This window comes from Myxine glutinosa, chromosome 7, assembly GCF_964187855.1.
Source record: "Myxine glutinosa chromosome 7, kmMyxGlut1.1, whole genome shotgun sequence".
Classification (NCBI taxonomy): Eukaryota; Metazoa; Chordata; class Myxini; order Myxiniformes; family Myxinidae; genus Myxine; species Myxine glutinosa.
Window position 1 is genome coordinate 29,368,624 of NC_136267.1, and position 15,697 is coordinate 29,384,320.

General features: G+C 47.5%; 1 protein-coding gene across 1 annotated transcript in view; it reads right to left on the minus strand.

The window, feature by feature from the left end:
- Positions 1–10,258: 10,258 nt before the first annotated feature.
- Positions 10,259–15,697, minus strand: part of SLCO3A1 (solute carrier organic anion transporter family member 3A1) — a 152,218-nt gene continuing 146,779 nt past the window's right edge. Inside the window, exons 10-11 of the mRNA XM_068121977.2 lie at positions 11,623–11,687; positions 10,259–11,157 (exon numbers count right to left, since the gene is read on the minus strand). Coding sequence (XP_067978078.2) covers positions 10,820–11,157; positions 11,623–11,687 — 403 coding nt within the window. The 3' untranslated portion in view covers positions 10,259–10,819. The remainder of the gene's footprint in view (positions 11,158–11,622; positions 11,688–15,697) is intronic.

Sequence of the window (15,697 nt, forward strand, 5' to 3'; positions counted from 1 at the left end):
CTTCCATTTGTTCGTGCAGCCTTTCGAGGAAACTTTGTCTTCCAAGATGACAATGCACGGCCTCATCATGCTCGCATGATCCAACACTTTCTTGCTGACCGTGGTGTAGAGCATATGGAGTGGCCTGCATTGTCCCCGGATATGAATCCGATAGAGAACTTGTGGGCAGAATTAACGCGTCAAATCGACAACTTGGACCAGCAGCCCACCACTTTGCGTGAATTGCAGCAGACTATTGTAACTGCATGGCAAGCGATTCCTGTCCAAACCTTGACAAATCTCGCGAACAGCATGCCTCAACGTGTACGTGCTCTCCTGAATGCTCGTGGGGGTTACACGAAGTACTGAACTGTAATTTTACTGTCCGTAATCCCAGTCGTAATTTAACTTTTGTTTTTGTTAAAAAAAAATTTGGCTAATGTGCAAAATAAAGAGATACTTCTGGAAAACGTATAGAAGTTCAACACAGTACTGTCCATGAATTGAGTTCGATATCAGTTTACATCACTTTCAAGGATCAATTTATTTGCTTCGAAATGTCAAATGTGGTTTTTGTTTCTTTTAAAGGTCACATTAACAAAATCTAGAATAATTTCAACATAATTCCAATGAACTTTTGGTTCTAAGTCATCTTGAAAAGTAAGTTCACCCCCACAAAAAAAATATTCCATATTAAATGCCAAGTCTGTATATATATATATATATATAAATAAATATATATAAATAAATAAATAAATAAATAAATATATAAAAATATATACTCACTTTATAACTCTTCAAAATATTATTACACGAATCTAACATGCTGGCCCAATGGCCGAAGGGATAAGGCATCAAAACTCTCAAGCTGGGGGTTGTTCGTTTGAATCCTGTCTGTGTTGAATGTTTTTTCCTGTTACTTTTTCAAGTATTTTATATCATCTATATACAAAACACAGTTTGTGTGTGTGTAATGTTACCGATAGACTCCTAAACGGAGAGGCTCACGTGCTTGTTATTTGGCATAGACATGGCCATTGAGCCTGGGAAGAACATGGCCGACCTAAAAAAATTATTTCATAATATTTTTTTACCATATTTTTACCTCAGCGCAATTCAGCGAGGAATATTATGCACGGAATCTGACCGGTGGCCGAGCAGCGCGCTGATTCGCTCAGAGCGATCACGTGATGTTCCTTGCCGCCATTAACTCAGTTACGCGTTCGCACGTATTTCAGAGCGAAAAGCGATTGCGTTTTTTCACATTTCAGCGAGGAACATTGCCATTCACACCACATAGGTTTTTTTTTCTTTCATCTTTACGAGATCCATATTTTTTATTCATATTTACCTCAGCGCATTTCAGCGAGGAATATTATACACGGAATCTGATCAGGTGGCAGAGCAGCGCGCTGATTCGCTCAGAGCGATCACGTGATGCTCCTTGCCGCCATAAACTCAGTTACGCGTTCGCACGTAATTCACACGTTCAAAACAAACGAGATCCACGAAGCGAGTTGGTCGAGTCGTGCTAACCAAGATGGCGACACGGCGGCTTCACTTTTCACGGAGTATGAGCGTTCTATATATTTTCAATTCAGTGCGCCCGACTCGCTCACGTACTTGATTTGTGGCATAGACATGGCCATTGGGCCTTCACGGTGTAATTTGTGCGAGGCTTTTGTCCGAGTGAGCTTGAGTCGAGAGGGCGAATGTACGGGTTGGGAATGTATGGGTCTTCCTTCCCCTGCCGGGCAACGCCGGTACTGGAGGGCATCACAGGATCGGTGAGTCTCCAAAAATCCACTTTGTGCTGTTGCGAAGATGCAGGACGGTGTTGCGATTGTTGTGCTGCTCTCCGACCATGAGAACTGCAACGTCATTGTTGACTGGCCCTCCCCTTCCCTCCCCCCCTCCCTTCCCCCTCCACTCTACCCCCCCCCCCTTATCCCCTCCCCCTCCCCATTCCCCCTCCCCCTCACTTTTCTCCCTCCCCCTACAAGGTCTTTCCTTGGCACACCTGAACTCGTATGCACATACAAGGCCTTCATCCACATCCTGATGGAGTACTGCACCACTTCTGCGCATGCGCCCCTGTCTCACACCTTGCTCAGCTCTACGCTGTGGAAATCAAAGCCTCAAGGTCATTGTAATCTCCCGCAGATGAAGAAGAGCCCATGGGCCTATCATGTTCCCTTCGCAGACAGGTTGGTGTATTTGCCTTCTTCTGAATCCTTTCTGGTCTTGCACCCTCCGCTCTTTCCGTGATTCCCCTTGCCATCCCACCAGGTTTCTGCAGGGCACACAAGGTCCAAATTTGGCCAAGTCTTCCTCTATTTATTCTTCAATCCTGCTGATCTATTCAGTGTTTTAGCTCTTCCACGATCCTTTACTTTGCATATAAAAAATGGTGTTACATTTGCTAATCTCCAGTCCTCTGATACACATCCTGAACTCCAATGAGGTGTTAAAGCTTTCCGCAAGCATCACACTTATCTGCTCCGCCACCACCATCAATACTCATGGATGCATATTATCCGGTCCCGGAGCTTTATCATCCCTTAGTTGTTTTCGCTGTTTATTAACGTCCTTTGCTCTCAGTTGGATCTCCTTACTCACCTCTGAGATAGATAATCTCAGCTTTTGGAAGTTCCCTTGACTGTTGTGTAAATGTAGAAGCAAAAATACGATTTAATAAGTCTGGCATCTCCCTTTCATCCACCAATTATTTGGTGCTATTCCTCAAGGGGCCTACACAATGGGCCTAACCTTGCCTTTATCCCTTATATATTTAAAGAATGCCTTTGCTGTTCTCTTTAACATGTTTGGATATCCTTTTGATATTCTCTTCTGGCTTGAAGCCTGGTGTTGCCTTAGCGGTTAGGGTGCCGGCTTGGGATCCTAGGATCCTGGGTTTGAATCTCAGTTGATCGCTGAATTAACACCAGAGGGGTTGACTCAGCTTGTCATCCTCCCGAAGTCGGCAAATTGAGTACCAGCTCACTGGTAATTCCCTGTGTGTCGCAAGAGGCGACTAACAGTGTTGGTGGCAGGAAGGGCGTCCGGTTGTAAAACATTGCTTCAAAAAGGGGACCATGGTGCCCAGCTTCAAAAAGGTGACAATGGTGCCCAAAAAAGCTTCAAAAAGGGGACCATGGTGCCCAAAAAAGCTTCAAAAAGGGGACAATGGTGCCCAAAAAAGCTTCAAAAAGGGGACAATGGTGCCCAAAAAATCTTCAAAAAGGGGACAATGGTGCCCAAAAAAGCTTCAAAAAGGGGACAATGGTGCCCAAAAAAGCTTCAAAAAGGGGACAATGGTGCCCAAAAAAGCTTCAAAAAGGGGACAATGGTGCCCAAAAAAGCTTCAAAAAGGGGACAATCACTGTCTTTCCCTCGCGGTCCCCATGTACTGTCTTTGTCTTTCCCTCGCGGTCCCCATGTGCTGTTTTTGTCTTTCCCTTGCGGTCCCCATGTACTGTCTTTGTCTTTCCCTCGCGGTCCCTATGTGCTGTCTTTGTCTTTCCCTCGCGGTCCCCATGTGCTGTCTTTGTCTTTCCCTCGTGGTCCCCATGTACTGTCTTTGTCTTTCCCTCGCGGTCCCCATGTGCTGTTTTTGTCTTTCCCTCGCGGTCCCCATGTGCTGTCTTTGTCTTTCCCTCGTGGTCCCCATGTACTGTCTTTGTCTTTCCCTCGCGGTCCCCATGTACTGTCTTTCCCTCGCGGTCCCCATGTACTGTCTTTCCCTCACGGTCCCCATGTACTGTCTTTCCCTCGCGGTCCCCATGTACTGTCTTTGTCTTTCCCTCGCGGTCCCCATGTGCTGTTTTTGTCTTTCCCTCGCGGTCCCCATGTACTGTCTTTCCCTCGCGGTCCCCATGTACTGTCTTTGTCTTTCCCTCGCGGTCCCCATGTACTGTCTTTGTCTTTCCCTCGCGGTCCCTATGTGCTGTCTTTGTCTTTCCCTCGCGGTCCCCATGTGCTGTTTTTGTCTTTCCCTCGCGGTCCCCATGTACTGTCTTTCCCTCGCGGTCCCCATGTACTGTCTTTGTCTTTCCCTCGCGGTCCCCATGTGCTGTTTTTGTCTTTCCCTCGCGGTCCCCATGTACTGTCTTTGTCTTTCCCTCGCGGTCCCTATGTGCTGTCTTTGTCTTTCCCTCGCAGTCCCCATGTGCTGTCTTTGTCTTTCCCTCGTGGTCCCCAAGTACTGTCTTTGTCTTTCCCTCGCGGTCCCCATGTGCTGTTTTTGTCTTTCCCTCGCGGTCCCCATGTACTGTCTTTCCCTCGCGGTCCCCATGTACTGTCTTTCCCTCGCGGTCCCCATGTACTGTCTTTGTCTTTCCCTCGCGGTCCCCATGTGCTGTTTTTGTCTTTCCCTCGCGGTCCCCATGTACTGTCTTTCCCTCGCGGTCCCCATGTGCTGTTTTTGTCTTTCCCTCGTGGTCCCCATGTACTGTCTTTGTCTTTCCCTCGCGGTCCCTATGTGCTGTCTTTGTCTTTCCCTCGCGGTCCCCATGTGCTGTTTTTGTCTTTCCCTCGCGGTCCCCATGTACTGTCTTTCCCTCGCGGTCCCCATGTACTGTCTTTGTCTTTCCCTCGCGGTTGTCAGCTCTTTCACGAGCCTCGATTCAGTATAGAAAAAAAAAAAAAAAAAAAAAGGTGCCCAAAAAAGCTTCAAAAAGGGGACAATGGTGCCCAAAAAAGCTTCAAAAAGGGGAGCATGGTGCCCAAAAAAGCTTCAAAAAGGGGACCATGGTGGCTAAAAAAGCTTAAAAAACGGGACAATGGTACCCAAAAAAGCTTCAAAAAGGGGACAATCGTGCCCAAAAAAGCTTCAAAAAGGGGACAATGGTGCTCAAAAAAGCTTCAAAAAGGGGACAATGGTGCCCAAAAAAGCTTCAAAAAGGGGACCATGGTGCCCAAAAAAGCTTCAAAAAGGGGACAATGGTGCCCAAAAAAGCTTCAAAAAGGGGACAATGGTGCCAAAAAAGCTTCAAAAAGGGGACCATAGTGCCCAGAAAAGCTTCAAAAAGGGGACAATGGTGCCCAAAAAAGCTTCAAAAAGGGGACATTGGTGCCCAAAAAAGGTTCAAAAAGGGGACAATGGTGCCCAAAAAAGCTTCGAAAAGGGGACCATAGTGCCCAGAAAAGCTTCAAAAAGGGGACAATGGTGCCAAAAAAAGCTTCAAAAAGGGGACAATGGTGCCCAAAAAAGCTTCAAAAAGGGGGACAATGGTGCTCAAAAAAGCTTCAAAAAGGGGACAATGGTGCTCAAAAAAGCTTCAAAAAGGTGACCATGGTGCCCAAAAAAGCTTCAAAAAGGGGACAATGGTGCCAAAAAAAGCTTCAAAAAGGGGACAATGGTGCCCAGAAAAGCTTCAAAAAGGGGACAATGGTGCCAAAAAAAGCTTCAAAAAGGGGACAATGGTGCCCAAAAAAGCTTCAAAAAGGGGACAATGGTGCTCAAAAAAGCTTCAAAAAGGGGACAATGGTGCTCAAAAAAGCTTCAAAAAGGGGACAATGGTGCTCAAAAAAGCTTCAAAAAGGGGACAATGGTGCTCAAAAAAGCTTCAAAAAGGGGACCATAGTGCCCAGAAAAGCTTCAAAAAGGGGACAATGGTGCCAAAAAAAGCTTCAAAAAGGGGACAATGGTGCCCAAAAAAGCTTCAAAAAGGGGACAATGGTGCTCAAAAAAGCTTCAAAAAGGGGACAATGGTGCTCAAAAAAGCTTCAAAAAGGGGACAATGGTGCTCAAAAAAGCTTCAAAAAGGGGACAATGGTGCCCAAAAAAGCTTCGAAAAGGGGACCATAGTGCCCAGAAAAGCTTCAAAAAGGGGACAATGGTGCCAAAAAAAGCTTCAAAAAGGGGACAATGGTGCCCAAAAAAGCTTCAAAAAGGGGACAATGGTGCTCAAAAAAGCTTCAAAAAGGGGACAATGGTGCTCAAAAAAGCTTCAAAAAGGGGACAATGGTGCTCAAAAAAGCTTCAAAAAGGGGACAATGGTGCTCAAAAAAGCTTCAAAAAGGGGACAATGGTGCTCAAAAAAGCTTCAAAAAGGGGACAATGGTGCCCAAAAAAGCTTCAAAAAGGGGACCATGGTGCCCAAAAAAGCTTCAAAAAGGGGACAATGGTGCCCAAAAAAGCTTCAAAAAGGGGACAATGGTGCCAAAAAAAGCTTCAAAAAGGGAACCATAGTGCCCAGAAAATCTTCAAAAAGGGGACAATGGTGCCCAAAAAAGCTTCAAAAAGGGGACATTGGTGCCCAAAAAAGGTTCAAAAAGGGGACAATGGTGCCCAAAAAAGCTTCGAAAAGGGGACCATAGTGCCAAAAAAAGCTTCAAAAACGGGACCATGGTGCCCAAAAAAGCTTCAAAAAGGGGACCATTGTGCCCAAAAAAGCTTCAAAAAGGGGACCATGGTGCCCAAAAAAGCTTCAAAAAGGTGACCATGGTGCCCAAAAAAGGCCAACCCCCACTCTGCGGGGAAAATGGCCTCTAAAGGTGGTTATTTTTCATTCATTCATTCTTCTGTTCATTCTTCTGGCTTGCCAAGTTATTTTTTTAAATTAGCGCCTGTTAACTCCAATACTGAAGTGAGTTTTTCTCTCGTCCTGTTACCTCCCTACTCAACAACCCTTGTATCTTTCTACCTGTACCTTCACACCTCACTGGAATATACCTACATTGCACCCTCCACAATTGTTCCTCGAAGGTTGCCCATTTATCTGATGCAGATTGCCCACACGTTCACTTTTCCCAATCTAGAGTGCATAACACTCTTCTTCATACCTTCAAAGTTTGCTTTCCTGAAATCTACCAGCATAGCCATACTATTCCAAAATCAACATATCAACAATATAGATGCACGCACTATGTGGTGGTCACGCGGACACTTGAACCCAAATGTACCCTTACCTACACCTTTCACCATGTTGGGATCATTGCTTAAATAATTAGATGGTATTCATAGAATACTTACCCCGCCCAGTCAACTTGGCGCGAACCAACTTTTCTGTTTTTTTAAAGGTTTTTTTTCTTTGATCCAATATGGCTGCCAGATCACGTGAGCGATGACATCATAAATGTTCTTTCTCTAATATAATTGTTCCGTAGATCATGCTCAAGAAATTTCAAACCGATTGGACTAAGTGTTGCACTTGTCGAATTATGACGTCATAATTAAGGCACCAATGACATCATCGTTAACAACACTTATATTTCCCATGCAGAGTTCTTTACAATGAGCGATGTTTAAATTTTTTCCATGGAGCGGTTTCGGAGATATACTGGTGCAACGTTTTTCGGTTTTTCCAAGATGGTGCCTGTACCACGTGACCTATGACGTCATAATTATCATTTAAAAAATTATACAAGAGGAGGCGCTCCTATGATAAAAATGTCGTGTCCATCAAATTTCGAAATAAAAAGAAAAAGTTACATAGAAAAAAAAAAATCATACTGATCGGATCAAGCATTATACTTGTCGAATTATGACGTCATAATGAAGGCACCGATGACATCATCATTAACATCTCTTGTTTCCCGTGGGAAGTACTTGACAATACTCGGATACTATGGGAAGTACTCAATACTCTTGACAATATTATACGTTTGCCAAGAAAATGAATTTTAAAAATTCAGATAGGCACGCAGGCCTATCCCTGCTTTTTGCTTCGTGAGCGCAGGGTAAAGATCGAATACAACTCCCTTCCCCTTGTAGGCTTTTCTACAAATTGATTGTAAAAGCAATCGGTCCTGAGCTTTCCCAATTCCTAGACGCAACCTATCCCTGGCAAATTAAAGTCACAACCAATCAGCACTCCTCCATTTCCACCCATCTTTCTGAATTCTTCATGAAACCCTTTCTCCTGGCTCCTCCCTCATCAGGAGCCCTATAAACGCATCCTACAAGTATCATACTATTCGTAAAATCACTAAACTCAATCCACACAGAATCCTCTACATTCGTTCCCTCCTTAATATCATTCCTTACTCTCGATACAACATTGTCTTTTACCTAGATTGCCGCACACCCTCAACTCTTCCCTTCTCACCACACCAGTACATCTTGTAGATTCCTCGTCCTGTCCTCCAACTATTCTCCTCATTATACCAAGTCTCAAGTATTGCAAATACAGTATGTCATACTTCTCGTTATCTACTTTAGCTACAGCCTCCTGTTGGTGAATAATAATAAAAACTTTTTCCATTCCTGTTGTTATTTTTTCTGTCTTGTCTTACCCAATGGTGTTATCAACAACAGGTCCTTCATTTATAGCCTCTCAACCCTCCTCTAGCCAATAAAGAGCCTGAATTTCCACCGAGACTGGCAATCACACCCGTCGTACTCACCCAACTTATCCGCACTCCAACCGCCACCAACACACTCCACACTCACACCATCACCCACATCCTCCGCACCTCCACTCATTGGCTCATCCCACAAACTCCTCAAACACCACCAACTCCATTCAACAAATCCTCCCTCACGCTCTGACAAATCCCACAAAATTGTTATCCCTTTACTCAACTCATCCACCAAAGTCCTTAAACGAGCCCCCTACAGCCATTTACTGCAGTAAAGACCCTCACCAACAAAGTCACCACCAATAAAGACACCACATAATACAACACCCAATACACTTTATAACTGCTGTTGAAATCTATTTACAACTGTTTACAATCATACATTTGTTCGTGCCCTTGCACCTATCCAGTGACATCTGATTCCTCTCGTCTTGTTTTTCTTCTTCCCTGAGGGCCTAAGGCTTGTACCACTTGGTGACACTATCGGTAATGGATTGAGCATCATCACGCGCAGTGGATTCATGATCAATCTCTCTGATGCAATTTCTCGGTGAGCCCCAGTTGTGAGATCCAATCCATCCATGCCTGTCCTCTGGCCTCAGGTCATTGCACTCACCCCAATGAAACCGATAAACCCGTGACTTCCACGATTGCCAAACCCATTTGCGTGGCTGCCCTTCCCACCTTGGGACCCCCCACAGTGCCGAGGAGGCCACCTGGATGCTTCAGTGGACAATACGGTGAACCCTTTGCCACTGTGTATGCTTGAAGGCCTGGAAATCAGGGCTGGGACCAAAGACTCCCCAATCTGGCGGCCAAACACCCAGTTGGGACAAGCTCCAGATCGCCTCCCCGGGCGTGGCCTTGATAAGCCCTCTTGCAAATTTCCTGGAATGTAGCCTCACTCGATTGCCTGATCGCACTCCGATGCAGCGCATTTGATGAGTGACACTTTCACGGAGCCAGGATGGCTGGCCACCCTTCCTGAGATGCTGGAGACTAGTTTGTGTGACACATGCAGGCCATGCTGCTCTCAACACAGTAGACCATGAAGGGAGTCGTTCTGGGCTCTGCGCACAAAACCAACATGTTGAGGCACGGGACCTTCCAGACTCAGAGCGGATGCTCCAACTATTTTGCCACCGAGTCCGTCAGATAGGTAAAAGAAAGATCTGGAACAGTCATGGCTTCAATTCCACCATGACAATGCTCACCTCGCCTCCCCGCTCACCAAGATGCATCGTGCTGCCCAGGTGCAGGAATACCTCAAGGAACAGCACAAAGAGCTGAACTTATTTGATCTTGTTCTATGCTGTTGCTACGCCTAAACTTTGTGAAATAGAAATGCTCATCATTTTCGTGTACATACTAGGATCGAGGGTCGTGGAAAATCCGCAACAGTCAAAAACGGATCAGGACGCAACAGCCATAACCAGGAAGCAAAGCACACATGCATGGAGAAGGAAGCTCCAAGGAGGAAAAACTGACAAAAATATCAAAATTAATATTCAGTTCAAGTCCCTATGGCAACAAAAACGTTTAAAAGGAGGCAAGCGGCTGTTCTTAGATTTAAGTTGAAGCTTTGAAAGTTTGATTAATGGTGAACTTCTCCGTCTATGGAGCTGCCTTCCAGAGGCTGTTCCGTCTCTCTGTTCCCTCCTGGGGCCAGGACATAAAGTAGGCAGCGCACCGCCACCCCTTGTCATCCTCCGTCCTGACACATAATCTTTATTACCTCCATTAACGCTTCCTAACCCAACCCTATGACTGGCTGATTTCAGTGTTTCCACCTCGCTTCCTGTCTCCTTTCAAGTTCGCTAATATCGCCTCGTGGTTGTCCCCAGTCGTTGCCCCGCTACCCCATTGGTAATTCACCCTTGTTCTTCCATGAGTCGCAACTTGTCGGGGAAAAAAGTATAAAAAAACATACATTGCGATCAATATGAACAATCACGAAGCAAAACAAGCTCAAATCCCCAATGAACCCAAAATGATTTATTTATTACAAAGGTGCTACAAAAATCTGATAGAAAAGTGCGAATATTGAGGATCTGTGGCTCGGAGGGTTAAATCATAGGGAATTGGTCCTATCATCTGATGTCTTCAAGGACTTTGGCATCGGCACCTGTAAAGGTGTGCTGTCGATTCAAACCGTTTAATACCGGCCGGCTATGCCATGGTTCAGCTTCATAGGTACACATCAAGAATAAATGGACGTACAAAACATGGACACAGAGTGTGACCCACCGTATGGCTAGCATCCTGCACAAGCTTCCATCACCAACCAATCAGGAAAAGAGATTGCTCCATAAAATTAACCCCCGAGCAGACAGTGTTCAGACCACCCTTAGTAACATCCTAAGCTCAAAGATGAGCTTTAAAAATACACGGCTTTTGGCTAGGCCTGTGTATTGATTGACAGCACTGAGGAGACTCTAAGTTTGAGTTGCATAAGCAAACTTGCTACCGGACCAATCGGTGAGGGAGAGAAAGAAGTACATCTGTAACCTTGGCAGTGATTACGCGAACCTGGATATTAAAGTACCGTTTCCACATTTTCACAAAGTTCTTGGTCACCCACATTGTAGACAAACTTGCTACCTCGCCGACGAATCCATGTCGATTCATCAGGCTTCTTCTCCACGAAGTAGCGTCCAGGCCGTGCCAGGATGAAGGCTTGTACGGCCACGTAGAGGCCCAATGCCAACAACTTTAGGCCCAACGTGAGCCCCACAAAAATATTGCGGAAGATGGCGTAGTCGTATAGGGCACAAGCTCCATGGTTGTTTCCACCGGACGGCCCACACCTTTCCGACCACACCAAACAGGTGAGGTCAATGGCCCAGCCGTAGATGAGTGGTCCAGGTATGAATCCTGTCGTAATACGGGAATAATGATGTGATAAAGCACAGGTTACACCAATCAAATTTCTTGGCAAATCAAATATGAACAAAATTGCACTTTTTTGAAATTCCGACTTCTTTCCTGGAAGTCCTAGCAGTGTCCATGTGTTTTATACCTCCCTCATCCTCCCCCACCACTTCCCATGCCTCCTCTCTCCAAGTCCTCTCCCTCCCACAGATCTCCCAATGTCGCTGTTCTCAAATGTTGTACTTGTGTGCTTCCCTCTCTCTCCCCATCTTGTCTCCCGCTCCCTTTATCTTATGTTTTATGTGTCAGTTTGTCTTTTTGTGATTAATGTTAGCTCTTACATGAGCCTCGATCTTGTTTACAAAAACAAAAAAAAAATCACCTGATAAATATCAATCATTGATCAGTAGCAATCCCCTGACGAGCATAAACCAGACATCGGATTCAAATCAAATTGTGCATGTTTACCAAGGAGACGATAAAGCAGGAAAATCAAGCCCAAGGCATACGACTTCAGCTCGGCCTTCACGGACCTGCAAACAGAAGGATCACACAAAAAAAAATGTTGTGTGCTTCCCCTTCTCTCCCCATCTTGTCTTCCGCTCCCTCTTTTTATATGTTTTGTTTGTCTGGTTGATTTGTTTGTGAAGTAAATGTCAGCTCTTTCACGAGCCTCGATTCAGTATACAAAAAAAAAATCTGCAGCAAATGAAGAAACAATCACTGGAAATTAACTGGCAAGTGTAAACGTAGACAATCGCTAGAATCAGACATCTACAAGGGATTACAAACGAATCCCCCGAACCTTCCCATCACATCATCAAAAAAAAATGTTGTGTGCTTCCCCTTCTCTCCCCATCTTGTCTTCCGCTCCCTCTTTTTATATGTTTTGTTTGTCTGGTTGATTTGTTTGTGAAGTAAATGTCAGCTCTTTCACGAGCCTCGATTCAGTATACAAAAAAAAAATCTGCGGCAAATGAAGAAACAATCACTGGAAATTAACTGGCAAGTGTAAACGTAGACAATCGCTAGAATCAGACATCTACAAGGGATTACAAACGAATCCCCCGAACCTTCCCATCACATCATCGCCCCTTCGCCCCAATACTCACTCGGACCTCCATAAAATCAAAAGGAACACATTGCACCAATGTTTACTTACTTTAGTCTGAACGGGCCGAGGCAACTATCGTATGGTGGTTGCCACATAAAGGTTCTGCAGGTCAAAACCCTTAATTTTGTGAGCAATGGTGACCTTTGCCCTCTGTGAAATTGAAAATAAGAAAACGCACCAAATATCTGCCTCCTTCCTCTTCTCTGTCGGGGCTATGGCAGGCAAGGTAATTTTTGTGCCAAGTCTTGCTTGGATTGATTGAAATGTAAATGCCTATGGTAGGCCAAAAAAAATTAATTTCACAATCATTTTTGACCTTTGCAGGTTGTTAATCTTACAGTCGAATTAAATCAGGAAATGTTTATAACTGAAAAAGCTGGACTTGCTCGTCGGTAGAGCTGACGTTTCGGCGAGGATCCACTTGCCTTGGTCACGGAAGATGTTGAAGTGAAGAATATGTTTGAAAATTGCCATGTGACCTCCACCGTTGCTGGATTAATTGGTCTGTGGACCAATCTGGGAGTCACGCGATGGTTGCAGACGATGTGGGAGAGATTTGTCCCACGTATGTGATAGATTAAATCGCAAACCACACCTTTTGTTGAGAGATGGTAACTCAAGTCTTTCCCAAATGGATTCCTTTACACCTCGAGCAAACCAATTTTTTCTCTGTCTAAGATGACCACTTCACTGTTATCAAAGCTGTGACTTCGCACAGGTTCAAGTGCGAATATAGAGCAGAGTTGAAAGCCTCTTCATGAGCTGGACGACGATGGTGGATCATACGGGCCTTAAGAGTTTGCCTAGTTTCTACTTAAGAGTTTCTGAGGGCCTTTCGCACTCTCTCACCGCAGGCGCGTGGACAGTCTTTCTGTGTTCTTCCGACTCCTCTCTGGCCTTGCTCCCCCAGCTCTCTCTGTGTTCTGTCCCCCAAATATTCCTACAGATCGCACAAGATCTGTCAGCAACCCTCTTCTGGTGAAACTGCCAAAATCAAGACTCTCTGCTCACCTTCACTCTTTCATTCCTCTTTTTCCCCACCTTGAGAACAAACTCCAACGCTCTCTTCAATCGCTCAAGGTCTTCAAAACATTCTTCAATTTCCCCCATCCAAAACCTTGATCTTTTCTACCCCCGTTAATCCAACCCAATCCAACCTCTTTCAAATTCCCTGTTTTCTTTCCTGAAATCCCTAATAGTGTCCATCTTGTTTATCCCATGTACCCCACCCCAGCCCTCTCCATTGCACAGATCTCCCAATGTCCCTGTTCCCTGCTGATGTTGTGCTTCCCTCTCTCTTCCCCTCTTGTCTCCCGCTCCCTTTATTATATTCTACTAGCTGAGGTACCCGGCTTCGCCCGGGTTGAATAAGAATAAGGCAAATATATGATGAAAAGAACATGTATATTTTAGAGCAATATCACAGTACATTTCCTACATGACGTTTTGTCAATTGTCAATTTCTCAAAACCTCTTGGTATACAACATTTCTGGTTTTCTTACTTGGTGCCAAGACATAAAGATTGCTTGGTTTCCAACCCTCGAGCAGCCCACGTACAGCTGGCCATGGGAAGTACCCGGCCTTGCCGGGCGGGGAAGGGAGGGGAGGAGGAAGGGGAGGGGAGGGGAACGGGGGGGGAGGGGAGGAGAGGGTGGGGAGGGATGAAGAGGGGGGGAGGGGAGAAGAGGGGGGGAGGAGGAGAGGGGAGAAGAGGAGGGAGGGGGCGGAGGAGAGGGGAGGGGGGAGGAGGAGAGGGGAGGGGGGAGGGGGGGAGGTGAGGGGGGAGGGGGGAGGGGGAGTGGAGGGGGAGGGGGAGTGGAGGGGGAGGGGGAGGGGAAGGGGAGGGGAAGGGGAAGGGGGAGGGGAAGGGGAAGGGGGAGGGGAAGGGGGAGGGGAAGGGGGAGGGGGAGGGGAAGGGGGAGGGGGAGGGGGAGGGGCGGGGAGGGGGATGGGGGAGGGGAGGGGGATGGGGGAGGGGAGGGGGGAGGGGAGGGGAGGGGGGAGGGGGATGGGGGAGGGGAGGGGGGAGGGGAGGGGGAGGGGAGGGGGGAGGGGAGGGGGAGGGGAGGGGGGAGGGGAGGGGAGGGGGGGAGGGGAGGGGAGGGGGGAGGGGAGGGGGGGAGGGGAGGGGAGGGGGAGGGGAGGGGGGAAGGGAGGGAGAGGGGAGAAGAGGGGGGAGGGGAGAAGAGGGGGAGGGGAGAAGAGGGGGAGGGGAGAAGAGGGGGAGGGGAGAAGAGGGGGGAGGGGGAGGGGGAGGGGGAGGAGGAGAGGAGAGAAGAGGGGGGGAGGAGGAGAGGAGAGAAGAGGGGGGGAGGAGGAGAGGAGAGAAGAGGGGGGGAGGAGGAGAGGAGAGAAGAGGGGGGGATGGGGAGGGGGAGGGGGAGGGGAGGGGGAGGGGGGGAGGGGAGGGGGAGGGGGGGAGGGGAGAGGAGGGGGGGAGGGGAGGGGAGGGGGGAGGGGAGGGGAGGGGAGGGGGGAGGGGAGGGGGGAGGGGAGGGGGGAGGGGAGGGGGGAGGGGAGGGGGGAGGGGGAGGGGAGGGGGGAGGGGAGGGGAGGGGGGAGGGGAGGGGGGAGGGGGAGGGGAGGGGGGAAGGGAGGGGGAGGGGGAGGGGGAGGGGAGGGGAGAGGGGAGAAGAGGGGGGGGGAGAAGAGGGGGAGGGGAGAAGAGGGGGGGAGGGGGAGGGGGAGGGGGAGGAGGAGAGGAGAGAAGAGGGGGGGATGGGGAGGGGGAGGGGGAGGGATGGGAGGGGAGGGGGAGGGGGGAGGGGGAGGGGAGAAGGGGAGGGAGGGGGAGTGGAGGGGGAGTGGAGGGGGAGGGGGAGGGGGGAACGGCTAGCTTGGCAAGCGATAGCAGGCTTTTTACTTTTATTTTAACCTCAATGAGTGCTATATATATAGTCCGTGCTTGGAGCCTTAAAGTTCAACATAAAGTTTTTTTATGAAAAATAATGCAGATGTATAACAATCCACCAATGCAAGTTCAGAAATGAATGCAGATCCTTTACTTTACGATACAAACGCAATTCCCGCCATTTCCACTCACGATCGAGGCCTCCACAGTGACCGCGCCTCTTCTTCCTCCTACAACTTCGTCTCACTTCTTTAGTTCTTTCACTCAAAATGCACGAAATTCTGCCGCATGAAATTATGTAGAGGCCTCGTCGGGGGGATATAAGGTAGATAAGGAAGGCGTTGTAACAGAAGAATCAAAATAAAAGTGGAAGGACATAAGGAAATGGGAGCTATTCTGGACCCACAGCCAAACCCGACAAACCATTGCAATACACCCCGAACGTCTAGCGCCGCCACAAACAACACCATGGAATTGCAGCTGGCGCGGTTTTTTAAACCATTGATATTAAAATACAGAGAAGCCTATAACCACCGGGATTTTATGCTGATTCCGAATCTGTGTCTAAAACTTTTCT